The sequence below is a fragment of the Apodemus sylvaticus genome, chromosome 3 (genome assembly GCF_947179515.1).
Source record: "Apodemus sylvaticus chromosome 3, mApoSyl1.1, whole genome shotgun sequence".
NCBI classification, from domain to species: Eukaryota; Metazoa; Chordata; class Mammalia; order Rodentia; family Muridae; genus Apodemus; species Apodemus sylvaticus.
This window is the reverse complement of record NC_067474.1, coordinates 154,471,247-154,496,804: the sequence shown is the minus strand read 5'-3', so window position 1 is coordinate 154,496,804 and position 25,558 is coordinate 154,471,247. Positions and strand designations below refer to the sequence as shown.

Below are 25,558 nucleotides of genomic sequence, written 5' to 3'. Positions count from 1 at the left end.
GGGAGGTGGGTCTGGTGGGAGGATTTGTTCTGCACAGCGGCTGGCGGCTGGCGGCTGGCGGCTTTCTGCTCCCTATGTGGACTGTGCCCTGTGATTCACAATGCATCTTCTATCTGGGGCTGCTTTCTGGCAGTCCGTGCCAGCACCAGGCAGCTTGAATCTCAGGCCGGAACAACACAGCCCTTGTTTTAAGGAGCCTCCATCTCTGGTCAGAGTCCCCGACTCGGTGCAGAGCCTGCCACCCCCGACATGGCTGGCTGTCCTTACAGGCACCAACAATGCATGCCTATTGAGTGCCCCCAGCCTTGCGCTGGACCTGCCAGCCACCCCCTGGCCTCTCCCGGGCTTCAGTCATCTGCCCTGGCTGGCCAGCACGTGGTCTGATTTGCCACAACCTTTTCAGTGACAGGGAGACAGATAGTATGACCGTCTGTCTCAACTTGCTTGCGATGGATGGATATCTTGGCATGACAGACATCCAGTGCTGAAACCCAGGGAGGTCCTGGGCAAATGGGGACAATAGTTACTATGTCCTTGTGGGAGAAGGTACGTCTCCAACTTTTGGGGAGACCTGAGACTGGAAGATAAAGTCCCTAGGGCCTCCAAGGACCATTGGAGATTTCCGTCCATCTTGGTCCTAATAATCCCCAGTTTGTATAATTCCAGCTGTCGCTTGATAGCTACAGTTTTACAGAGACCTTCTTCTAGGTTAACTGCTTCAGAGAGCATGAGACTGGGGGTCCCATGCAGCCCATGACACACTACAGAGGCCACCCTTGCATATCCCAGAGTCCAGCTCCTGACCTTGTGGGGAACCGGATTGTCTCTCCTGGGACACAGGACATGACATTGAAGTAACATGACACATGACACACAGGGTAGTCAGAATTGGACAGAAGCCCCCATATGCTCACACTGAAGAAAAAGATTAAAATCCATTGTCCCCTGTGCTGATCTGTGGTGACTCAAGAGTATTCCCCTGGGTGATTGTCTATTTGATACAATGTAGACTCACTTGGGAAGGGAAGTCTCAAAGAGGAACAGTCTAGATTAGGTTGGCCTGTGAACGAGTTTCTTTTCTTTTTCTTTTTCTTTTTTTCCGAGACAGGGTTTCTCTGTGTAGCCCTGGCTTTCCTGGAACTCACTCTATAGACCAGGCTGGCCTCGAACTCAGAAATCCGCCTGCCTCTGCCTCCCAAGTGCTGGATTGATTAAAGGCGTGCACCACCACCGCCCAGCTGAATGATTTTCTTAATTGGGCAGCTGAGGTGTGTTAATGTGGGAGGCACCGTTTGATGGGCTGGACCCTGGACAGATTGAAGAGAGGAGAGAGCTGAGCTGCCGCTGTGGCTTTCGCACTGTGATTGACAGGAACCTGGAACCTGGAACTGAGAGATGGCACAAACCCTTTTTCTCCTAAATTGTTTGTGCCAGAGTATCTTATCACAGGAGCAGCAACTAAGACACCTGCAGTCCACATCTAGAGAGAAACTGACTATGAGGGGAGGCGGTGTCCCCAACCCAGCAGTCACCCTCCTCCCCGCCCCCCCATGGTGACCCAGCTAAGGCATGGGGGGGGGACACTCTCCATCTGCTCACAGCGGGAGCCCATTCTTGCCAGCTCAGGACCCATCTCGAATGGCAAGCGAAGGGGAGAGCGAGCCAGCTCTGAGTGCACTCCCGTTAGCAAAGCGAAGAAGCGTCTAGAGAATGCAGGGATGTCACTGTTAGCCATGGGTCAATGCCAAGGCTGAGTCAAAGCCCAGACTGGGTCCCTCGGGTCCCCCCTCCCTCTGCTGCATGGCAACTCTGGTCTGGACCATGTAAACATCAGCGTCTCAGCTCCCTGGGGCGGCGGAGCCAGCCTGATTTGGGACATTCCAACCAGCAGTCTGAGCCCAGGGTGGACTTCTGTCCATCAGTGTCCCAACTAAGTAAGTCACTCCTTGAGGTGAAGATCCTGCAATAGCAACTGCCTGGTTCCAGATGGTCTGTCCAGAAGGGGTCCCGGGGTGAAGCTCAAGGCTCTGGGCTCCAGACAGCGGAGTCCATCATGCTTGACAAACTGCAAAGCGGGCTCTACAGAGGGAACCCCTCGAATGGGTAGATTTTAACAGTTCTGCCTCAAACCCTCTGGGATTTGGGGATGTGGTGCAGCTATAGACTGCTCGTCTAGCCTGTACTAGCTAGGCCCTGGGTTTGATCCTTAGCACCACAATATGGGGCATGAGAATGGTTTGTGGCTACAATCCTAGACTGGGGAGGTGACTGCAGAAGGGTCAGAAGGTCAAGGCCATCCTCCCTTCCCTACAGAGGGAGTTGGAGACCACAGGACCCTGTCTCAGCAAACAAACACAAAGCCCCTGAGGTGACTCTCTACTGCACTGAGAACAAACTGCAGACCCTGTCTCTGCTGCTCTGGCCCTCCCTGCCTGGCTGACTGATCTCGACTCTCCCAGCACAGGCCACTCACTAGCCTGGCCCTGCTGTTCCTCTGAAGCACTGAAACCGTCCCCTTTTCGAGCTTGCTATATGGTGTGGCCCTACTGAGCTCCCTCCTCTCCAGCTCCTCCTCAGAGCCTTCTCATTTTTCCCTTTGAGTCTCATCCCAAATGTCACTCTCCAGAGAGGCCTCTCCGGACCACCTTAGCCAACGCGTGCTGACCCATTTCTTCTGACAGGCCTTCCTCACTCAGGGGCAGCCCCTCCAGGAGTGAGGGGACAATTGTGTTGAGAGCATGGGCACCCGGGTGGCTCTACGATTAGATGAATAGTTACAATACAGAGAGAAAGGTGGCACCCAGGACACCCTGTCACGTCCAGGGGGAAGAAGGGCTGCTATGGCAACTCCGGGGACTTTCGAAAGTCAGAAACGCCTGGCACTATTCAGAGGAGGTGCTTGTCTCGCTTCAGGTATCACGAAGGCCACAGGACCCTGACTTCCTCCCTCGAGGACATTGAACCTTCTCAGGGGAAGAGAGAGATATGTACCTGTGAGTCACTCTATGGGCGTCACGGCCCTGGGGGTGGGGGGAACCCTGTACACAGAGAGCAGGGCAGCGGCCGCCAAAGTGGGGGCTGGGGATCACTCACTCTCCACGTAGAACACGCCAACTTTGTCCGAGTCCGACATGGAAATGTAGAGGACTATTTCATACCCGGCGGGCAGGCGGTCAGGGCCCTTGGTCCGCAGGATCATCTGAGACATGTCCTGGAGGTCTGTGGGTAGATGAGGGAGATTAGAAAGAGGATCCTGTGGGGGCTGGCCTCACCATTGCTTTTTCAAGCCCCCTCCTTCATGCATGTAACTACCAGAAACCTAAGGGTTTCTTTCTCTAGCACCAGGGAGAACTGGTCAACCCGTTGGGAATTCCGTTGTTTTTTTTTTTTTTTCCCTAGTCTTTTTTTTTTTTTTCTCATACATTGGTCTGGAACTCAGATTTGCCTGACTCATCTATTTGTGTGTGTCTGTGTGTGTATGAAAGAGGAGTGAGAGTGAGAGGGGAAGGGGGAGGGAGAGAACAGCTTGGGAGAATCTGTTCTCTCTCTTTATCTTATGTGTCCCCAAAATTGAAGCCAAGTCAATCATCTGGCTTGTTGCCAGACACCTTTACCCTCTGAGCCATCTTGCTGGCCCTTCCAGGTTTTTCTTTACCCATGCCTGACAAGGTGCTGTTGAAGCACACTTTCAGTCATTTGTTTTGAGCATTACCCCCTGTAGGCCCAAGCATACTCCTGCTTCACCCTCTGTCCTGCCTGGGACAGAACACAGCGCTCCCACGGTCCCCCCCAGTGTGACCCCACTGGCACCTTGCTTGCTGTAGACCTTTTCGTCACTACAGTCCTCCTTGGGCAACCAGGGTGTGTCTCGGTCACAATTCACCAGCAGGATGGCACCCTGGCCCTCAGGACCCCAGGTCCAGGATGCCTGCAATTGCAGTGACACGGTCAGTGCCACCCCTGGTTCCATCCCGGTGCAGCCTCTGCAGGATATTTAGGGACAGACACAGCAAGGAACACTTCCTGCCCTCCAGGACAGCAGCTGTGACCTGGAAGGCTCCATTCCCAAATCCAGGGCCCCAAAGGGACCCACATTCAAAAGCACGGAGAGACAGGGAGGCTGAACGGGGCATGTGAGCCTCAGCTCTGGTGTGAGAGGACCGTGCCTGGCAGAGATGGTGGCGGGACTGACATTCTAAGACAGGCTTGAGGTGGCTGATTCCGGACACGCTCTGAGTGCTCCCAAGGGGGCCGGCACCTTGCTCGGCTTTCTATCCTGTAGCCTCAATGCCCAAAGCAGACTCCAGCTGGGTCATGCCGTTTCCCTGTGTGAAGCCCTCACGGCTAACTCAGATAAAGCCTGGATTCTCTGATCTTCCGTGAGGCTGGTGAGACCCACGGCCTCTGCATCTCGTCTCTTCCACCCACTCTGCTCTACCCACATGGATGCCCGTCTGCACCCTGGAGACTCCCTCTGCCACGTTGGGCCCTCTTTCCCAATCAGCTCCACTCGGCCTCACTGCATCGGGCCCTCCTTGAAAAATGCCTGTCTGATCTCTAGGACACGTGTCGTGCTCAGGACACGGTCGGTCCTTTCTTTATATGTTCAGTCAGGAGCTCGGAGCTCATACGGTGGTGACAATGCAGTCATATCAATCTTCCTTGACCTTGAGTCTTGAGGTTTTTGTTATTCTCTGGGCCTGAGCTGATCCTAGAATCCAAGAGATACTTTTGTTCTTGTTTGGAGACAGGGTCTAAGTAGCTGGATTCTAACTCACCATGTAGCAGAGGATGGCCTTGAACTGATTGTCCTTCCTCTACCTCCCGAGATCTGGGATTCCTGGCATGTACAACCATTACTAGCTAATAGAGACGGTATTCATAGGGTGGACAAAGGCATTGCGAAAACGTCACTGTCCAGGTAGGAAAATTCTCATTAAGGGACTGGATGACTTCGCCTTGGTTGCTTAGCCCCAGCTCAATGCCAGGGAGCAGGTTCAGGGCTTCCTGCATTGATGGCAGGTGCTCTGACCACTGAGATACACTCTCAGCCTCCTGAGGAGTCTATTCAGGATTATCAAGACCTACAATCTGTTTTTAAGAGATTTCCCTACAAAGTGCCATTCTCTCTCTCTCTCTCTCTCAAGATTTATTTATTATATATATTTATTATATATATTTATATTATATATATATATATAATATATAAATACATATTTATATTTATAATTATATATATATATAAAACACTGTAGTTGTCTTTAGCCACACCATAAGACAGCATTGGATGCCTATTACAGATGGTTGTGAGCCACCATGTGGTTGCTGGGAATTGAACTCAGGACCTCTGGAAGAGCAGCCAGTGCTCTTAACCACTGAGCCGTCTCTCCAGCCCTTTTTTCTCTCTCTCTCTCTTAAAGACAGGGTTTGCTTAGGTCGGCCATGAACTTCCAGTTCTCTTGTCTCTTCCTCCCGAGAGCTAACGGGTAAGAGCCACCTCTTCCAGCCCCTTTTAATTTGTTTATATTTATCTGGTGTCTTGAAACGGGATCTCACTAGATAACTTTGGCTGGCCTAGAGTTGTCTACCTATGTAGACCAGGCCTGCCTCTGCCCCCTGAGTGCTGGGATTAAAGGTGTGTGCTAACACCACCCTCTAGCACATTAATTTTAAAAGAAGAGGCACAGGGGGAACAGATGGCTTTCTTGGACAGCCTCTGTCTCAGGAGCATGAATTCTTCCATCAGCTCTGTGGTGCGTGCTGGGGAAGCTGATCCCGCAGGGAGCCTGGCTTGCCTGTGGCCCATCCCGGCTGCTGCGCTGCTCCTGCAGCCTGATTTCAGCCTCAGCCTCCTGCCCGATGCGTGCAGTGGTAGCTGACCTCTCTGGTGGACAGCTCTGGCCGAGTGCCCCATGCAGTCGCTGCGATGCCCTGGAAGTCCACCTGCCCCTCCCCAGGCCTCCCTCCCCCTCCCCTCCACCATGTCAGGGTCCAGATTGTGTGTCCACCCCCAAGGCCAGCTAACCAACCTTCTTAGGATTGTTCTTCTCCACCTCTCCATCCCGGTCTGCGTCCACATCCAGTGAGATCTCTGCAGACAAGAGACAACTGTGAGTTGGAGAGCCAGCCAGCCAGCCAGTTGTGGCGTGGTTGGAGGAGCCCAGTGGGAAGCTGGGGGGTGGGGCGCAGCTCCCCCATTCACTTGGTTGCTGGAAGGAGAGGTATGCTGAGGTCATCATCTCCCAGGGACCCTCAGTAGACACAAATAGCTTTGGAAGTGGGCGGGTCCCTGCAAACCCTGATGGGAATGGGAGGCTGAACTTCAAGGTACAGGTGTGGGAGACCCAGATCACGTGCCCAAGGTCACAGGCAAACCAGCCGGTCAATTTCCAATTCCGTCCTCTGGTCTGTCTCAGGAACATCAATGCATACACATATACACGCCTGTCTGTGTTTCCATATTTTGCCTTTCTGTCTCTCCTCATTTATCAAGTCACATGGTTGAACCCCTGTCCATCTAAGGGAACCTGTGATGTCAGGTCCAGATAGTTGATCCAGGGCAGGGTCCCTGTTGACCCATTTTCTTGGGGAAGAGGCTGTCAGCATCCTGGAAGCTCTCACAGAAAAGTCTGTGTGGTAGAGAAGGTTCAACATGAGATGGCCTTAGGTGGGAACTCTGGTTCTTTGGTCATGAGCTGTGTGACTCTGGACAGGTTCCATAACCTCTCTCGGCCCCTATTCCCTCTTGTAAGGCACGGGGTTCTGGTTATAGGAGTTGTACCAACTGCAAAAGCCGTCACTACCGACTCTCTGAGCTGTGTAACTCCACGGGTGGGCCTGTCCTGGGGGGCAGGGCGTTTGGCGGCTTCCTTGGCCACCACCTTCAAGATGCTGGTAACATCCCTCATGCCTCCAGCTGTTGTCTACCACCCCAGTGGAGTTAGGGGGTGGTGGGAGGAGGGTGAGGATTGCTGGGGAGGCACGGGGGTGCTCTCGGCCTGAGATGTGCGCCTGTCGCATGTTAACTATGACGTCAACCACGGCAGAAACAGGATGGAAAGGGATAAATTAGCCACCCCATTTTGGGGGTACACCTTGTCCCTGGGTTGGTGGGCAGAAGGTCCTGACACAGGAAGGATGAGCCCAGTGGGGTACAGAGTCACATTCTGGTGTCTGCTTTGTCCCCAGTTCAATTCCCGCTGACCTGACTACAGCTTTTGTGGGTGCAGACGAAGGTGGGAAGAACATGAGGTACGGGGGAGAGGCGCCTTCCAGTGCCCCACCCCTCCAGGCCCCACCGTGAGCGCGGTGGCTGGCCTGGCCTGAAATTTGCTATGTAGCCCAGGCTGGCCTTGAACTCAGACCCACCTGCTGAGCAGGGCTAGGAGGTGTGTGTACACACTGCACCCAGCTCCCTTTTCTTCTCTGAAATATAAACGTTATTTATACGGGTGTTCAGCCTGAATGTACCTGTCTGCACCTGGCGCCTGGGAAGGCCGGAGGCATCGGGTCCCTGGGGTCCGGATGGTTGTGAGCCCTGCAGCGCCCCTGCCTCACTAAGTCATGCAACAGGCTTCTCAGGCTTCCTGATTGATTTCCTTCCTTCCTTCCTTCCTTCCTTCCTTCCTTCCTTCCTTCCTTCCTTCCTTCCTTCCTTCCTTCCCTCTCTCTCCTTCCTTCCTTCCTTCCTTCCCTCTCTCTCCTTCCTTCCTTCCTTCCTTCCCTCTCTCTCTCCTTCCTTCCTTCCTTCCTTCCTTTCTTCCTTCCTTCCTTCCCTCTCTCCTTCCTTCCTTCCTTCCCTCTCTCTCCTTCCTTCCTTCCTTCCTTCCCTCTCTCTCCTTCCTTCCTTCCTTCCTTCCCTCTCTCTCTCCTTCCTTCCTTCCTTCCTTCCTTCCTTCCTTCCTTCCTTCCTTCCTTCCTTCCTTCCTTCCTTCCTTCCTTCCTCCCTCCCTCCGTCCCTCCCTCCCTCCCTCCCTCCCTCTCTCTCTCTCTCTCTCTCTCTCTCTCTCTCTCTCTCTTTCTCTGGGTAGCCTCCTCTGCTTGGAAATCATTGTGTAGAATTTGAATCCTCAAATTCACAGAGATCCACCTGCCTCTGTCTCCAGAGTGCTGGGATTAAAGGCGTGAGCCACCACGACCACCACCCAGCCTGTGTCCTGATTTATTACTCTGGGAAGGACCTGACTGTTTCCCATTATGAACTCCGTTTTCACAGTCTCTCAGTCACACCCTCTCCATTTCCCAGTACTTCCCGATTCTCTTAGGACCCGTCCCTGTCCTCATGGTCAACCTACATCACCATTCTAGCCTTCCCAGTTCCCAGCCGTACCCTGAACCTTCTCCCGGGCTCTAATGGGGCGTTGTCTACAGGCCAAGAAGGAGAGGCTGGAACAGCCCTTCTGAGCTCTGCCGTCCCCACAGAAAGGGGAACACACCTGTTTTATAGCTTCTAAGCTCCAGACATTTCACAGAGGCTCTGGGTCCTGCCTCAGCTACCCAGAATAGCCCCAAGGTGTCAGGTGGCGCCTGGTGCCGGGGTGTGGGGTAGATTCATGGCAAATGTCACCAGGATTGAGTTTGAGGCCATTGCCCTGTGAACCTAGACACAGAAGCTGTGGCGGCATTTAGGCCAGCGGCCAGCCCTGTGGACGGTGGCTGTGCTGGCCTGGTCTTCTGACTTGTCCGAGAGGCTCGGGATGAGGTGTGGAGAAGCACTCTGGGGCCTGGGAGAAGAATGGATGCTGAAAGCTCCCGCCCTGGGTCTGAGGGAAGCGAGGGCAAGCAAAGGGGAGAAAGGCCCTGAGGCGCCACCAGTATGGAAGCCGCAGGAAGGGTGACTGTTCCCTCCCACCTTTCTCTCTCTCACCCCCACTCTCCTCAGTAAAGTCTATTGCTGGGGAGAGGTAGAGCCCAGAGAGTGTGGTCTGCTTGTCAGGGTCACACAGCAGGCCAGACACAGAGATTTGGCCAGGGGCCTCCTTGGTTTGTTCTGCTATTTCAGGATGAAGTCCCTCCAGGCAGGGAGTAAGAAGGGAGACGAGGCGAGGCCTCGGCTCAGCACCTGCTGTGCCCGGTCACAGACCCTTTGCACGCCTCACTCCCCTGAATCCTTTGGAGATACCATGCTGGAATGCTCTACAAACTCCCCTTTTTCAGATGGAGAAACTGAGGCTGGGGATGATGGAGTTGGTGTGAGATCACCATAAGGTGGACACAGGAGGCCAACTGCTAATTCCTGTCTGTGCTGAGGCCCGGGGTTCTTGGTGTCAACGTGGACTTAGACAGTCCTAGTGAGGTGCGCTCAGAAGAGCTTCTGTGGGGCCAGGCCTAGTGTCTAGGACAGTTCAGGGTGTCCCTGCCTCTGAGGTGCTGCCTCTAATCCCTCAGAGTGGAGACACCAGAGGGAGGAGAAGGTCGGGTGGGACACACCACAGACGGGCCATTGGTTCCTGCTGGAGGAAACAGACATGATTCCAGCGGATTTCAGTCAGCCTGGTTGTCACAGTGTAAACGCTGCCTTCCACTCTGAGAGGATGCCCTCCCTGTCTAGGGAGGCCTCAGGCACGGAGCTGTATCTCAGAACTCTGAGAGGATGCCATCTGGGGAGGCCTCCAGCACCGAGCTGTATCTCAGAACTGCCTCTGTTTTCATTTTTGAGACAGTGTTCACTTAAGCCATCGAGATGGGCCTTGAAATCTCTTTTTAGCCCAGAAAGGCACTGGCAGTCAGTCTCCTGCCTCAGCTTCTGAGCTGCTGGGATAACAGGTATGTGTTTCCAGGCCCGCTTCCCCTTCTGCTTTAAAAAATGATCTGTTTGTCTTTATTTTATGTGCATTAGTGTTTTGCCTGCATGTATACCTGTATGCAGGTGTCAGATCGCTTCCGGCTGGGTTACAGACAGTTCTGGGCGCCACATGGGTGCTTGGATTGATCCCTGGTCTGCTGGAAGTGCAGCCAGTGCTCTTAACTGCTGAGCCATCTCTCCAGCAAACGCTATTCATTTATATAGATTTTTAAGAAAGGGGCGGATGCAGCCCAGGCTGGCTTTGAATTTGCTATGTAGCCAGAGCTGGCCTTAAAATCCTTGTCCTCCTGTACTAGTGTGCTTCCACACCCAGCCCTTCATGGTGAGTGTGTGTGTGTGTGTGTTTGCATGCGTGCACATGTGCGTATGTGTGCTTCTGTGCGTGTGCGCGTGCTTGTGTGTGTGCATGTGTGTGTGCGCACACACACGTGCTTGTGTGCATGTATGTGTGCGCATGCTGCCCGTGCTTGTGTGTGTGTGTGTATGTATTATATATATTACTCATGTCGTCAGGATTTATCTGCCGAGCTATCTCAAACACCTCCTGCTTTTTATTGTCAAAATGGTGCTGCGAGCTGAAGACACACTCTTGTTCTAATGCTGGTTTTCCCTTTCATAGGGACAAGCTCCCATTCTCCTCATTGTCTTTAGGAGAGCCTCGGGACACGTCTTACTGTCCCATGAACCAAGACACCTGCACCTCACGACAGTTAAGTAGCCACGAAAACAGAACACTCCCTAGATGGCAGATGGGCGCTGGCGCAGCTTCTTTGTCCCCTGGGTGTCCCCAGGGCCACACCTGAGCTCCCTCGGAGCCTCGAGCTCAGCCTCAGGTCTCAGGTGGAGGACATGATCACCTCCTCCTCTGAGCATCTCTCTGCCTGCATCTCCTCCCTGCACGCACATCCTGAGGGTGCGCCAGCCCTGGTCACCTCTGACAGGTCTCAGGTCGCTCCCCTCCTCCCGCCTTTGTCCTCAGGTATCCCTGGCTCTGTAGGATTGGGTTTCCTGGGGTCGGTCATCTGAGACAGGTGGGGGCTGTGAGTTTGCAATGCTGCTCGGTCACATGCCGGGGCTCACAGCACGCTGGGGGCTCAGGCTACAACTCTCAACCCCCCATCTCCCCGTCATCCCAGGGCCTCCTCACTCCTGGGCTAAGAAGCCCTCAGTACACAGGGAAGGACATGGTGTCAGCACTCAGGACCCTGGGGAGATCACTACCACTGAGAGTCCTCCAGCCTCCAAAGGGACACAAGAGAAGAGAAGGGGGGTGGGGAGTCTCACAGAGACATACCCATTTTTAGAGGACGTTTCACGACTCTTAGAAAATGAGATAACTGATATGACTTGGTGTCCTACTGACTATTTCTAGGTGTAACCCAGGCAACTTTGCTTTGCCTTTTCTGAGCCTCAGTTTTCCCATCTGCTTAATGGGTATACTTCCTGTGATTCTCCTCGCAATAGCTGAAAGGATAGACTGACAGCTTGATGGACGGACATCAAGGTCTGGAGGACAGTGAATGTCCTGTGTTTATCTGCCTCCTCTTTCTCTTCCATTTCCTTCTCCTCAAAGCACCCAGCCTCTGCAGCAGTGAATCAGGGGACAGTGCTCGGATGGGGGTTCCCACCTCTGTCAATGTTTAACCACAGCTGGATGACAGAATGAGCAACTGGATTCCCTCTAGCTTGAAAGCACCCATAAAGATAAAATCTTAGGTGCAGCAGGGACTGAGTATTCAGAAGGGTCACGTCCCTGGGCTCTGCTTAGACCACAGTGTCCCTGACGCCCACGGCAGGGCCCTGCAGGGGAAGAACTGAGGGAATTGTTTCCAGTTTGGGACTTAACCTGCCACACTGTTGCTGTGTGACTGTGAATGAGTTTTCCGGGCCACATCATCTTTTGTGGATCAAATGAAGAGCCTAGGCCAGATGAGTTGAGAACCCCAGGCTGTGTCTCTGTGCCCGGGGCTGGGGCGGGGATGGTGGCGAGGATTGTCAGGGACAGTGACAGTGCCTGCAGGCTGCAGAGTGTGTGAGCGTGTGCATGTGTGTGTGTGTGTGTGTTCGTGTGCATATGTGCGAGTGCACATGCTTCTGCATGTACACACGTGCATTACTTGGAAGCGGCTCTCAGAGCTGGTCTGCCACACTGAAACCTGCCCTGAGTACTTTTCCAGCCCCCCCAAAGTGAAGACACCCAGACCCCAGCATCAACTCACCAATGGCCGTGAGGAAGAGCCCAGCCTGGTCAATGGGGGCACTGCCTTCCTCTTCATAGTAGTTGACAGTGACCTTGGTGAGAGGCATGCATGGGGACGAGAGAGAAAGGGCAGAGGTCACAGGTTATGGTGAAAAATGAAACAAACAAAAGACCAGGAATAACCCCCTACCTCCCAGGCCATCAGTCCTCTCTAGATGCAAGGCCCTCTCCTCCAGGAAGCACTCCTGGGCTGTTGAGATGCTTCTCACAGATAATCTAACTGGAGAAGGGGCTCCTCTCCCCTACCTGACCTCCCCTGGCACATCCCCCACCTTCCTAGGTGCACACCCACTATGCCGTGTGTCTAGCTCCAGCCAAGCCCCAGGGACTTGTTCCTCTGCAAGGTGCCAGGTGCCAACACTGCAAATGGCCCAGAGTAACATTGTTTAGAGTCCAAGTGGGGACCATTATCTGGGCACACCATTTTACCCCTGATTGTTCAGCACCGCACTTCAGGGATGGTGAGGTCTGAGGCGCTCCACATGTCATCTCTAATCAGCTATCTATCCCAGGTTAACATCAACACAGCAATGCTCCTGTCTCTGCCTCTCAAGTGTTGAGATTGCAGGTGTGTGCCCCAAGTCCTGGCCTCTCTTTTGACGTGTGCATTCTGAACACTCTCACCATGTAGCTTGGGCTAGCCTGGTACTAATGAGGCTGGTCTCAAGCTTGCAGCAATCCTCCTGCCTCAGCTAACATTTCCCTCAGTTCCCCGAGTCTGTTTTCCTCCTCTCAACCCCTCTTTCTTTCTCCTTCCTTCTTTCTGTCCTGAGTTGACCTCAGAGCTTCACATATGCTAGACACAAAATTACTGAGCTGTGTTGCCAGCACCAGTTTTCATTTGAAACATTATTTTATGTGTATGGGGTTCTGACTGCATGTATGCCTGTGTACCATGTGCATGCCTGGTACCTCTGGAGGCCAGAACAGGGCATCAGATCCCCATGGAACTGGAGTTACAGATGGTTGTGAGCCACCATGTGGTTGCTGGGATTTGAACTCAGGGCCTCTAGAAGAGCAGTCTGTGCTCTTAACCACTGAGTCATCTCTCTGGCTCAGTTTTCACTTTTTGAGACAGGATCTCATATGCCCCATGCTAGCCAAAGCAGGCCTTGAACTCTTGATCCTCCTGCCTCTGCCTCTTTTTCTTTCTTTCTTTCTTTCTTTCTTTCTTTCTTTCTTTCTTTCTTTCTTTCTTTCTTTCTTTCTTTCTTTCTCTCTCTCTCTCTCTCTCTCTCTCTCTCTCTCTCTCCTTCCTTCCTTCCTTCTTCCCTCCCTTTCTTCCTTCCTTCCTTCCTTCCTTCCTTCCTTTCTTTCTTCCTTCCTTCCTTCCTTCCTTCCTTCCTTCCTTCCTTCCTTCCTTCCTTCCTTCCTTCCTTCCTTCCTTTCTTTCTTTCTTTCTTTCTTTCTTTCTTTCTTTCTTTCTTTCTTTCTTTCTTTCTTTCTTTTTTGGTTTTTTGGGTTTTTCAAGATAGGGTTTCCCTGTGTAGCTCTCTGGCTGTCCTGGAACTCACTTTGTAGACCAGGCTGGCCTTGAAGTCAGAAATCCACCTGCCTCTGCCTCCCAAGTGCTGGGATTAAAGGTGTGCACCACCACTGCCCGGCTCTGCCTCTGCCTCTTAAGGGCTGGGGTTATGGGTGTGTGACTTCATGCCTGGCCACCCAGCTTCCCATGTCCCCCACCCCCACCCCACTCTTCTAGGGACCCAGAAAGCACTATATGTGCTCCCACTGTTTGTATGACTCAGGCTGGGGTGCTCCCCGCCCCACAAGATGCCCCCTGGCTTTGGGCTCCCTCAATCCTAGAGACTGTCTTCCTGGCCACGGTACCTTGTCACTGCTGGCCTCTGTGCTGGCCTGGGCCATGCTGAGCCGCAGTGTGGTGCTGGGTGACAGGGCCCAGCGCTGTTTGCCGTTGGTGACCACCTCCTCTGCCTCTCCATCACATACGACCTCCACCTTCACACCCTCCGAGTGCTTCAGGCTGAAGGCTTTGGCCCCAGCAGGGGCTGCACTGTAGGAAGAACAGACAGAGGGTCAGTCGGAGCCTGGGAGAGGAGGGACCAGGGAGTCCGTAAGAGAGTTCCAGAGGAGTGGGCCTCCCTGCTGTGTGGTCTGGGGACCCGGGCAGACCCAGCTGCCCTGCCATGGCCAGCTGATGGCAGGAGACTGTGAAAGGCTAACTTTGCATTTGCTGAGTTGGAGTCCAACTATCTGTCTGTCTATCTGTCTCTTTCTGTCTGTCTCTCCTCTCTCCTCTGCGTCTGCCTGTCTCTGTCTCTCCTCTCTGTGCCTGATTGTCTGGTTCTGTTTCTCTCTCTCTCCTCTCTGTCTTCTCTCTCTGTCTCTCTCTCTCCTCTCTCTGTCTCTCCTCTCTCTCCCTGTCTCTCCTCTCTCTCCTTTCTCTCTCTCTGTCTCTGTCTCTCTCAGTCTCTCTGTCTTTCTGTCTCTCTCCTCTCTCTCTCTCTCTCTCTCTCTCTCTCTCTCTCTCTCTCTCTCTCTGCTGTGTTACAGATGGAGCCCACACAAGCTACTCAACAACGCCTTTAAAAGACCAGGATATTTTTTTCTTGTTAGAATATTTTTATGCCACTTAGACTGTCCCCAAAGTTATTATCCTCCAACATTAGCCTCCCAAGTGCTGGGATATTTAGGCATGTAGTGCCACCCTTGACTTAGACTCTGATTCATTCATTCATTCATTCATTCATTCCTGAGACATGGTCTCCTGTAGCTCAGGCTGGCCTTGAACTTGCTATGCAGGTAACGATGATCTTAACCTTCTGATTCTCACAGGCTGCATTATAGGCCTGGTTTCTGCTGTGCTGGGGACTGAACCCAGAGCCTTGACCATGCTAGGCAAGGACTTTACCAGCTGAGCCACATCCCCATTTTAGGCCTTGAATTCTTACTGGGTTCTCGATAATTCAGCAGACGGGTGACCAGTTTGGGGAGCACCAGCTTGGGGAGCACAGGGCTCTATAGGGTGATAAACCTGGACATAATGAGTTTGCTCCACAGGCAGAGCTGGGACTAGAACCCCATCCCCTGCCTGGTGCCACTGGGGACAGGATGGGGCCTGGAGCCAGGCTTTGTCTCAAGGGTCCCCAGGCCTGGAATTCTTTACCTCTGAAGGCCATATCTCGGGACTCATGCATGGCTTCCTGCTGAAGGAGAAATGGTTTGGGGATTGTGAGAACTCAGCAGGACTCAGGGTAGGGAGGGCACTGGCTTGCTCTGGCTGCCAGATACGGGAGTTTACGTAGGACAATGTATACGCCGACATTCTAACTCACCAGGGTGGTGTCTGGAGACCTTCAGGAGATGGCCAAGGTTGCAGGGGACATCAGGGCTCAAATCAAATATGAATGGTGGCTTTTTAAGAAGTGTGAGAGAGAAAAGAAAAGAGTGCAGGCAACAGGGGCCAGGGCGGCCAGGGGCGGAGGTGCCAGGGTGGCCAGGGGTGGAGGGGCCAGGACTGGCCGTTTGGGTAAACCAGGTTTGAAGGCTCCTAAGGACCTCAGTGGGTCGGGGGCTCTGGAAAGATTCCTGTGGGATTTGAAATGACCGCAGTGCAGGCCTGAGTGTGTCTCAAAGGCATAGCTGCTGCTGGGGGTGGGGGCAGGGCTCTGATGTCCAAGAGTCTCAGAAACATTGCACACCGTTTAAATTTTTAGGCATTTTCTCTTTTTCTTCTTCCTCCTCTTCCTCTTCTTCTTCTCCTTGTTCTTCTTTGTCTTAATCTCCATCTCTGTCTTCTCATCTCTGTCTTTCCATTTCCTTCTCAGTCTCCTTCATCTTCTCCTCCTCCTCTTTCTCTTCCTCCTCCTCTTCTTCTTCATCATCATCATCACTATTTTTCTTTCGGACACAGGGTCTCCATATGTAGCTTTGCCCGGCCTGGAATTCACTATGTAGACCAGGCTGGCCTCGAACCTGCCCCCACCCTCGTGCCTCTGCTGGGAGCACTGAGGCCACAAGCCTGTGCTGCCATGCCTGGACTTAAGTCTTCAGAGCTCCCCCTGACCCATGCCTACAGACTTAGGGGTCCCATCCCCTGAGAGGCTGCTGGCTGTCAGGGCCAGGCAAGAGTCGCAGCTCTTGATGAGGTGATGAGGCAGGGGGCGAGGCTGAGCAGGAGGCTTAAACTTGCGACTCTCAAATGCTGCAGCCGCAGCCGCCTCTGTGACAGCCCAGACGCTCATCCAAACAGAGACGGCTGGGACCTAAGAATATTCTAGAAACTAATGGGGCCACCGTTTGAGAAACACTGATGTCATCTCCTGCAGTGTGGTCCTGCCATCCTTTTAGAGCTGGGGTGGGCACTGGCCGTGGCTGGCAGTTCGCAGAGGTTGCCAAGCAATGCGTTCATTCTGTTTGTTTTGTTTTCAAGACAGGGATCCTCTTAGCCCTGGCTGTCCTGAAACTCACTCTGTAGACGAGGTTTCCTGGCTCTGCCTCCAAAGTGCTGGGACTAAAGTCGTGAGCCGCCACAGCCTGGCAAGGCTTGCAACCCATTCTTGGTCTTTTTGGCTGAAATCAAGTGGAGGGTGCTGGAGCCCCGCCCTCCTTGAAACAAGAGCTCCTCATCTGGTTTTTATATCGGGTTACCACAGGCAGGTTTTCTGAGATAACAATGCCTTCCAAACCACACCAAAAGCAAGATCCCTCAGGACCGCTTTCATTCCCGGGCCTGCCTCCACCCCTCTGATCCAGGAGCATCTCGTGGGTTAACACCAGAGCCACATCAGAGCTCCTGGGCCCCAGGCCTCCCACAGCCCTGCACCAGCCTCGCTTGAGGCTGACCAAACAGCTATTCTTGGAGCCTTGGCAGAGGCCACAAAGGAGCCATTGTCCCATGTGGATCCTGTTGGCTGACTCCTCCCCGGGGAAGATCCTGTTAGAATCCCCTGCAGAAACCCGAGAGCCTGGGGCTCCAGATGGCTTGGGGGTCCCTAGAGGCTGTGGGACAGTATCGAGGGAGGGAAAGGAATGGGGTGGGGTGGCTTTGACCTCCTGGCTTCCTGGATAGAGTCCCACAGAGAGAGCATGCATGGGACAGGAGGCTCGCCCTGAGACCCACGTCCGCCCTGTGTCCCAGCGCCAGGAGGGACAGTAAAGGAATGCTTTCTGATATGCTTTCCAAGCTGGTATCAGAGCAGTTTATACATCTATTAACTGTGTGTGTGCGTGTGTGCGTGTGTGTGTGTGTGTGTGTGTGTGTGTGTGTGTGTGTGTGCGCAGATCAAAGGTTGGTGCAGGTTCCTGTATTGATTTCTGCCTTAGTTCTGAGATAGGGTTTCTCACTGAACCTCTAGCGAACTGTTCTGGCTAGACGGGTGAGCCTTGGAACCCGCTTGTCTCTGTCCCCCAGTGCTGCAGTCACAGACCTTATGTGGGCGCTGGGGATCTGAACCCAGGTCCTCACACTTGCGCACAAGCGCTTCCAGCCCCTCACTGTGCACTGTATGTAGTTCCTGATCCCCGGAATGCTGTTCCCCCAATCTGCGCCTGCCCAGTGTCTGCCTCCAGCCCCATCTCCATCAAATGTTTTTACTGACTGCATGCCTGGACCAGGCTGGAGGAGGAAGGTTGGGACACACGGTCTTGTATTCACTCAACACACATCTCTTGAACATTGACTATGTACCAGGCAGAAGAAGACTGGTTAAAAAGTTAAAACATCTCTTGGGCCATGGGGATTATATTCCTAGTGAAAGCAAAAGACTTTGTAGATTATGTGATCAATTGTGATGACTGTAATAGAGACATGAATGGCCAGGCCGGGGACGTGGCACAGTTAGCAGTGCGCTTGTGTAACACCAACCATGCTTAAAGGTTCTGAAGATATGGGGTGTGTGATGTCAGGGGCTCTCAGACAGATTCTCTGAGGAGGTAACATTTGAGCTAAGAGCCTAAACTTCATTCAGAATTAGTTTAGCTCGTGGACCTGGAACTCCAGGATCAGCTACAGGGTGGGACACTCTGTCTCAGGAAGAGTTCTTCAGAGCTCCAGCTGCCCTGATGCTGTGGGACCCAGAAGCCTGACGTGGAGAAATGGGCAGAGTGGATCTGTGTACACACACACACACACACACACACACACACACACACACACACACGTGTGAGCTTACACATGCGCAGACAGAAGGAAGGGCATGGTCATGACTAGGAGAGAAGGCCCAGACATGGCGGGGCTAGCCTTTCTCCCGAGGAAGGAAAGTCACCAAGCACTTGCAAGCAAGGAGAGATTTTAGAAGAAATTAATGGAAGTTTTGGGGGGCAGCTGGGTGAGGGGTGGCGGTGGTTTGGGGCTGGATGGTGGCCATGGAGAGAAACGGCTAGGCAGACGTGTGCCCAGCTTCTGAAATGCTGTGTGGCTTCTGGGGAGTCACCCAGCCTGTCTGATCTTGTCTCAGACAGTGGGAGAAGGTCCCAGGCCTAGCCTGGCAGGGCTGAGGAGGCCCGCAGCGCTCCACGCTTGAGGGTGTGATGGGCCTGTCCCTTGCCAGCCCCTGGCTCTCAGTTTGTCCATTTGGCCTGGTCTCTCATTAACACCAGGCGGGGTTCATCCTTGGAGTGACCCCAGCTCCTGGCCACCGAGGTGTGACACCCTGTCCCTGGGACTTTGGAGGAGTTGGAAGGGGGGAGTTGTGGGTGCCAGCCTGGTAAGCACAGAGGGGACAGAGGGGACAGGAGGGGAGGGGAGGGAGATCTCAGCCCAGGCCTCACTCCCGATCCTCACCATTGTGGTGGTCAGAGTCCTGAGGGCTGGCACTGGCTGAGGCGGGGTTGGTAGAGGCAAACCTTGGCATGTGTGTATAGCCTTGACATGTGTGTATAGCCTTGGCATGTGTGTATAGCCTTGACATGTGTGTATAGCCTTGATATGTGTGTATAGCCTTGGCATGTGTGTATAGCCTTGACATGTGTGTATAGCCTTGGCATGTGTGTATAGCCTTGATATGTGTGTATAGCCTTGGCATGTGTGTATAGCCTTGGCATGTGTGTATAGCCTTGACATGTGTGTATAGCCTTGACATGTGTGTATAGCCTTGGCATGTGTGTATAGCCTTGACATGTGTGTATAGCCTTGGCATGTGTGTATAGCCTTGACATGTGTGTGTAGCCTTGGCATGTGTGTATAGCCTTGACATGTGTGTATAGCCTTGACATGTGTGTATAGCCTTGGCATGTGTGTATAGCCTTGACATGTGTGTATAGCCTTGGCATGTGTGTATAGCCTTGACATGTGTGTGTAGCCTTGGCATGTGTGTGTAGCCGGCCTCCTCCTCTACCTGGTTTACCAGAAACCCATCACAGGGAGCTGGTGCTCTCCACAGGAAGAAACAGTCTGATCTCTGGTGACTCCCTTTCTCAGAAGCCTCAGAGAGCCCTTCCTACCTACAGAACAATGTCTAGTTCCTGAACAAAGGCCAACCCCGGCTCCTCAAAGGTCCACTTTCTGATCTCTGGCCTCCTGCTTTATACTGCAGGCCACTGAAATGACACCTTTACTGTCTCCATGGGCCCCACTTTCCTGCCAGGTGGCGTTGCTCCCATGGGACCTATCATCTGTCGTGTGCATCTTACAAGACCCAGCCCAGCTGCCACCTCTTCCAGGAAGTCTTCCCTGATCCTATCAGCCAGATCTTGCTCTTTCCCTTAGCCAGCGCCCTGGGTACTAACAGGTGTTCAACGCGTTTCTCCCATGAGTCTCATGAACACTTTGAGGGCAGTAACTGGCTCCTCGTGATGGGTGATACTGTAATCAACCCGATCTCATTCACAATGACGAGGACATACGGAGAATTTACCACAGCAAGCCACAGTCTCTCAATCTATGCGTCACACAATCCCACAAAGCCTGCTTGATTCACCTCCATTTCACAGACAAACACACTGAGGTCCACGTAGAATCCGACCTTGCTTCAGAGAGGGACCCTCAAGGCAGGGCGTGAATGAACTACAGGAGCCCCGGACCCGGGAGAGCCCATAGGCTGGAGTCCTCACCATGGCCCTCCAAGTAAGGACCCAGAGAAGATCAAGTGGGGCGTGATCAAGAGGCTCGTGGGGATCTCAAGATTCCCCCAACACCCCGCTTATTTGTAGATAAGAGTCTGGGGCCCAGAGGGGACAGTCAGCGGTGGCTTCCTGTCCTGGACTCTTGGGCTCAGGGTCCTCCTGCATGGCTACGCGTGGGCAGGAGAGGAGCCGGTCACTTCTAAACATTGGTGTTTGGGGGTCCGAGCTACTGGGACTACATTATTTCCCTAACTCGGGGACCTCTGCTTAGCGAGGAAGAGCCTCAGGCGCCACACTAAGTGAGGCAACTGTGAGCTTGGCACACGGGGTGCCAGGTCCTTCCTCACCCCTCCCACTCCTGGGCACCAGCCTGAAACCTGAATCTTAAGTAGCGCCTGGCAGCGCCTCCCGTCCCAGGCCCAGAGCCCTGGGTGTTGTTCTAATTTATGGGGCCACGGGACCTGGCCTGGTGTTTTCCTTCGTCACTTTCTCTGGGCAGCGGCAGCAAGCAACGCTGCTCTGCCAAGCTCTGCCCCACACCCTTGACCTTCCATGGACCCATCCAACGGGGCCTGTCTATTGAGGTCGAAGGTGGCAAGCTCAGCCCGGTGCTAGGCGGTCTGCAGCCACCAATGGCCGCACTCAGAAGCTCATCCCAAAGCCGATAATGATTCCGTCAAAGGGGCGGAGCAGGGAGGAGCCGGTCCCCAAACAGGAGCCTCCGGAAGACAGATTGGGAGAGGAGTCCACAGTCTGGGCTCTACTCCTGCACCCCTCCTCAGCGGTGTGGTCTGACTTTAGGTCCCTCAAGGATGAAAGGGGTGATAACAGCTCGTGAAGGAGGTGAGGGCGGGGCATATGCAAATTACTGTATGAATATGAAATGAGCACGTACCTATTGGGAAGGCTGCTGGGGGTTCAATGTTAGGAAGTGATATTAAGTGAATAACGGCAAGTGCTCTCTCTTTCTTGTGTGTGTGTGTGTGTGTGTGTGTGTGTATGTGTGTGTATGTGTGTGTGTGTGCACATGTGTATGCACGTGCAAATGCTTATCTGTGCATACTCACAGAGGACAGAAGACATAGGGTGCACTTCTCTCTACCTTTCTCTCTCTCTCCTTTTTAAAGGCAGTTTCACTATGCAGCCCTGACTGTCTCAGAACTCACTATGTAGATCAGGCTAACCTGGAACTCACAGACATCCACCTGCCTCTGCCATCCAAGCGCTGCGATCAAAGGCATGAGTCCTGCCTCATTTCTTTGAGTCAAGGTCTCTCACTGACCTTGGTGCTGGGCTGCTAGGCAGTTAGTGCTGGCAAGCCTCTGCTCCCTCAGCTCAGGTGTTATAGTGGTTCTCTGTGGGTGCCGGCATTTGAACCCAGGCCCACCCACTGAGCCATCTCTCCAGCCTGATAATAAGATCTTTAAAAGCCAAAACAAACAATCAACTGTCTCTGTCAACTGTGGCAACAGCTTCTAAGTTCCTCAAAGCAGCCTCCACTCAGAGACTGCTCTCTCCATAGGAGACAAGGGAGGGGACTGGCTTCCGGCTGACAGGCAGTTCCTGCCAGGGCCACAAGGTCACCCTCAGCCTCTGATGGTGGAGTGTGTGTGTGTGTGTGTGTGAGTGTGTGCGTGTGTGTGAGAGAGAGTATTGTGTGAGTGTGTGTGTGAGAGAGTGTGTGTGCGTGAGTGTGTTTGTGAGAGAGTATGTGTGCGTAAGTGTGTGTGAGAGAGTGTGTGTGAGTGTGTGTGTGAGAGTGTGTGTGCGTGAGTGTGTATGTGAGAGAGTATTGTGTGAGTGTGTGTGTGTGAGTGTGTGAGGGAGAGTATGTGTGTGAGTGTGTGTGTGAGAGTGTGTGTGTGAGTGTGTGTGTGAGAGAGTGTGTGTGTGAGAGATAGTGTGTGTGCGTAAGTGTGTGTGAGAGAGTGTGTGTGAGAGAGTGTGTGTGAGTGTGTGTGAGAGAGTGTGTGTGAGAGAGTGTGTGTGAGTGTGTGTGTGAGAGTGTGCGTGCGTGCGTGAGTGTGTATGTGAGAGAGTATGTGTGTGAGAGTGTGTGTGCATGTGTGTGTGAGAGAGTGTGTGTGAGAGAGAGTATGTGTGTAAGTGTGTGTGTGTATGTCAGATTGCTCATTCACCTTTGTGACTTGATGAAAGAATGAGGGGTCCCTGCTCTCCTTCCTACATAAATGGGTGCACTACCCACAGGTCTTTCTCTGTGGCGTCTTCTCAGAGGCGCTGGGATGACAGCATCCCTTGAGGTCCTGAGCCAGAACTCGTGTCTCAGCTAGGGAGGACTTTGTGCAAAGCGGGGCTGGATGGGGGTGGCAATGCTTCAGGGGGCAGGGGACTCCCGTCCAGGGTAGAGGAGGGTGGCCAGGGGTGACACAGTGGGGGTGGGGTGGGGAGAAGCGTGAGCTCTGAGTGACCGCCACTCACACCTGAGTCCTGGCTGTCACCAGGCAAATGGCTCCCTCTCTCTGAGCCTCCTTCTCTTGGTCTGCTGACTGGGATGCTCACAGAGCATCTTTCAGGTCTCACACAGAAGGAAGGGGCGGTGCATCCCTTCCTGGTCCTTCCCGCTTGAGAAGAGGCTTGTCCCTGCAGACGCTGGACATGTCCTGGTGAGGGAGGTTCCTTTCTGCCTGGCACATGAATCACCTGTGACTTTCTTTCCCTGGGATAACTGATACTGTCTGAAGGCATTTTGGGTTGTCACATCGTGTAGGAGAGAGGCTGCTACTACCAGTTGGTAAACTGAGGCAGGAATACCACCCATTACGTTATACTGTACAGAACAATCCCTTCAACAAAGAGTTGCCCAGAGAGGTACTGGGTCTCTGGTCTGGACATGTGCTGTCCAGGACAGTGGCCGTCAGCATAGGTGACCGAGGGACCCTTGCAGAGCAACCAGCAGCTCACTCCAGATGAACTTTAAGGGTCACACAGTGTTACCTGGAAAGAACATCAGCTTTCTCAGGAACTGTCCTGCCTCTGCCTCCCACCAGTGCTGGGATTACAGGCCACTTTTTTTTTTCTTTCTGAGGTATGCATGCGTGTGTTGGGGTTATATTGAGACAGGGTCATGCTGTGTACAAAGCTGTTCTGGCACTCACTGTGTAGTCTAAATGAAACTTTGGCTTGTGGTCCTCTTGGCCCAGCTCTTGGTATATAAGGGATTACAGGTGTGTGCCACCAACCCTGGTTAACTTAGCTTTAGAGGTAGGCAACTCCAACATTAACAACGACAACCACGGCCTGTGTTCAGCTTCCTTTGGGCAGGTTATGGCCTAGGCTGTTCTGACTCTCATGGTGTTGAGAAACTCCTACTGTGGCCTCAGCTAGGACTCACCTGCCCCCACGCCCTCCACCACGCTGGGCCTCTCTCTGCTTAGGTGGGGGCCAGGACAAGGACTTAGGCACAGACCCCCTTTGTTCCTTAGCCCCCAGCAGCATGCCAGTCTTTCAGACAGTCCCCCACAGTGCCCCAGCAGGCAAGCAGACAGGCACGGTGACAGCTGTGGCTTAGGGACCTGAGCGCCCTGGATCCTGGCTTACCCCTTGGCAGTGCCCAATTCAAAGCTGGGAGCGGGAAGAGATGGGCCCCCTCCCAAGCCACTGGTACCTTGACCATACTCCACCCCTATGTCACACTCCTGCTTTGGGGTCTGTATGAAGGACCATGGGAGTCCAGGCCCAGGTGAAGTAGAGGAGGCTAGGGTTGAGGCCTAAGGGCAAAAGGAACAGAGAGAGGCCCCAACTCAGGCTGGCTGGGACCAGCAGGGCCAGGGCCTTCTGTAGAAGTGGCTGTGTCGCTGGGAGGGAGCTGGAGGGTGGGCAGGGGAGCCTGACAGGAAGCTCAGGCGGCCCCAGATCACCAGCACAGGGTCTCGCCTCAGAATCCCGCATGCCCCTCCCTCCAGCGCGAAGCCCTCGCACCCTGGCAAGGGAGAGCACTGAGAGTCCTCCCAGCAGATGGTGTGGCCTCTCCGGCTGCCCACACCACTCCTTCCCCACAGCACCTTTCCGAGGTCCCACACTACACCTGACCCGTTTCCACGGGGTGCGGCGCGGGGCACACTCAGCCCCATTCCTTCACCCTGCTGTCTCAGGTGCCCTAACCCCTGTGGAGCGTGTGGGCAGAGAAGATGGGGAGGAACAGGTCTTGGCTCCCGGGGCGCCGCAGCAGGGTGGAAAGTGACCCCTCTCTGATCTCAGGGTGAAGTCAGGAAAGGCATTTAGGGACACAGCTCACAGCCAGTGCCTGGGGACAGGCAACTACCAGCAACCCCCCGGAGGGTGAAATCGGATAAGTACCAGGCCAGATTCCACGTGGGCAGCTCCCCTCTGGGCAAGACAGTCCCCAGCACATCCCAGGGTGTTTTGGCTTGCAGGGGTTAGGAAGGCCACTGGTGGAGGAGGCTGGTCTGGGGTGAAAGGTGAACCAAGAAGATGTGGGGGGAGTGAAAGGGGCGTGTTGAGGTCACCCCGAGAGGGGCTGGAGAGACCAGGCCTGGGAAGGCTAGGTTTAAGGAGCAGTGTCAGCGAGGGGGCTGCAACAGGGGCCGTAACTGGGTGTCTTAGAGGGGTCTCAGGATTGCATGGAAGTGGATACTGGCCTGGGCCTCGTCTCTGGATTTCTGAGGCTCTCGAATTCAGGGACAACCGGGATACTGGAGCCAGGTCCAGGATCTCAGGGTTTGTAAAAAGTTAGGTGAGAGGGTGACTCGCCCGTCTCGGCTCACCTGTAGACATCGGTCCAGAGCTGCGTACCCAGCACGTACACCGCCTCCACGCGGCTCCCGTACTGCAACCGCACAGTCCGTTCCCGCAGCATTTTCCTCCACGCAGAGGCGGCTGCAGTCCGCGCTGCTCCCAGGAACCGGCACCTGCTACAGGTAAGCACTCCGCGGCGCCTGCGCTCGCCGCCGGGCAGCCGGTGGCCTTAAGCCGCAGGCGAGGGGCGTGGCGTGGGCGTGGCCGGCCGCCGGACTCCTCTTGGAGTGGGCCTGCAAGCCTGTCCGTCAAGCCTGGCCCCGCCCCTAAGCATCTCTGCCTGCAAGTTGTCAATTCCTGCTTTCCGTGTTTGGCTGTTCCATTTTTTTATTCAAATAAATTCCCCTTTCTGGACGCCCCCCACCCTCCTCCAGCTCGGAGGGGCAGAAAAATGCGAGCAGGAGCAGCCGAAGGGACAGGACAGGACTGAGTGGGTGACAACCAAAGCCAGCCTGGGGCTGAGGAATGCTTCTCAGAGGAAACCTCTGAGGCTTCTTAAAGATCTTGCCAACACCAGGGGGAGAGAGGAGAGGAGCCTCCTGAACACCTTCGGGAAGCTGGACACCCCCACATTAGATTCACATTGCCATGGGAAATAGGGAGTGGGGGGTGGAGTCGGGGGAACCGTGCCCTTGGCAGGGACCAGAATGCTAAGCCCAAGCATGAGAGCGACGGCATGTGCCTGGAACGGG

The 25,558-nt window shown here is 54.0% G+C and overlaps 1 protein-coding gene across 1 annotated transcript in view; it reads right to left on the bottom strand.

Annotated features, from left to right (window-relative positions):
* The window catches only part of Padi2 (peptidyl arginine deiminase 2), a 41,474-nt gene extending 16,440 nt beyond the window's left edge, over positions 1-25,034 (bottom strand). Inside the window, exons 1-6 of the mRNA XM_052177912.1 lie at positions 24,836-25,034; positions 13,896-14,079; positions 12,025-12,097; positions 6,030-6,091; positions 3,811-3,928; positions 3,094-3,219 (exon numbers count right to left, since the gene is read on the bottom strand). Of these exons, the coding sequence (XP_052033872.1) occupies positions 3,094-3,219; positions 3,811-3,928; positions 6,030-6,091; positions 12,025-12,097; positions 13,896-14,079; positions 24,836-24,927 (655 nt within the window). The 5' untranslated portion in view covers positions 24,928-25,034. The remainder of the gene's footprint in view (positions 1-3,093; positions 3,220-3,810; positions 3,929-6,029; positions 6,092-12,024; positions 12,098-13,895; positions 14,080-24,835) is intronic.
* Between the last annotated feature and the right edge of the window lie 524 nt (positions 25,035-25,558).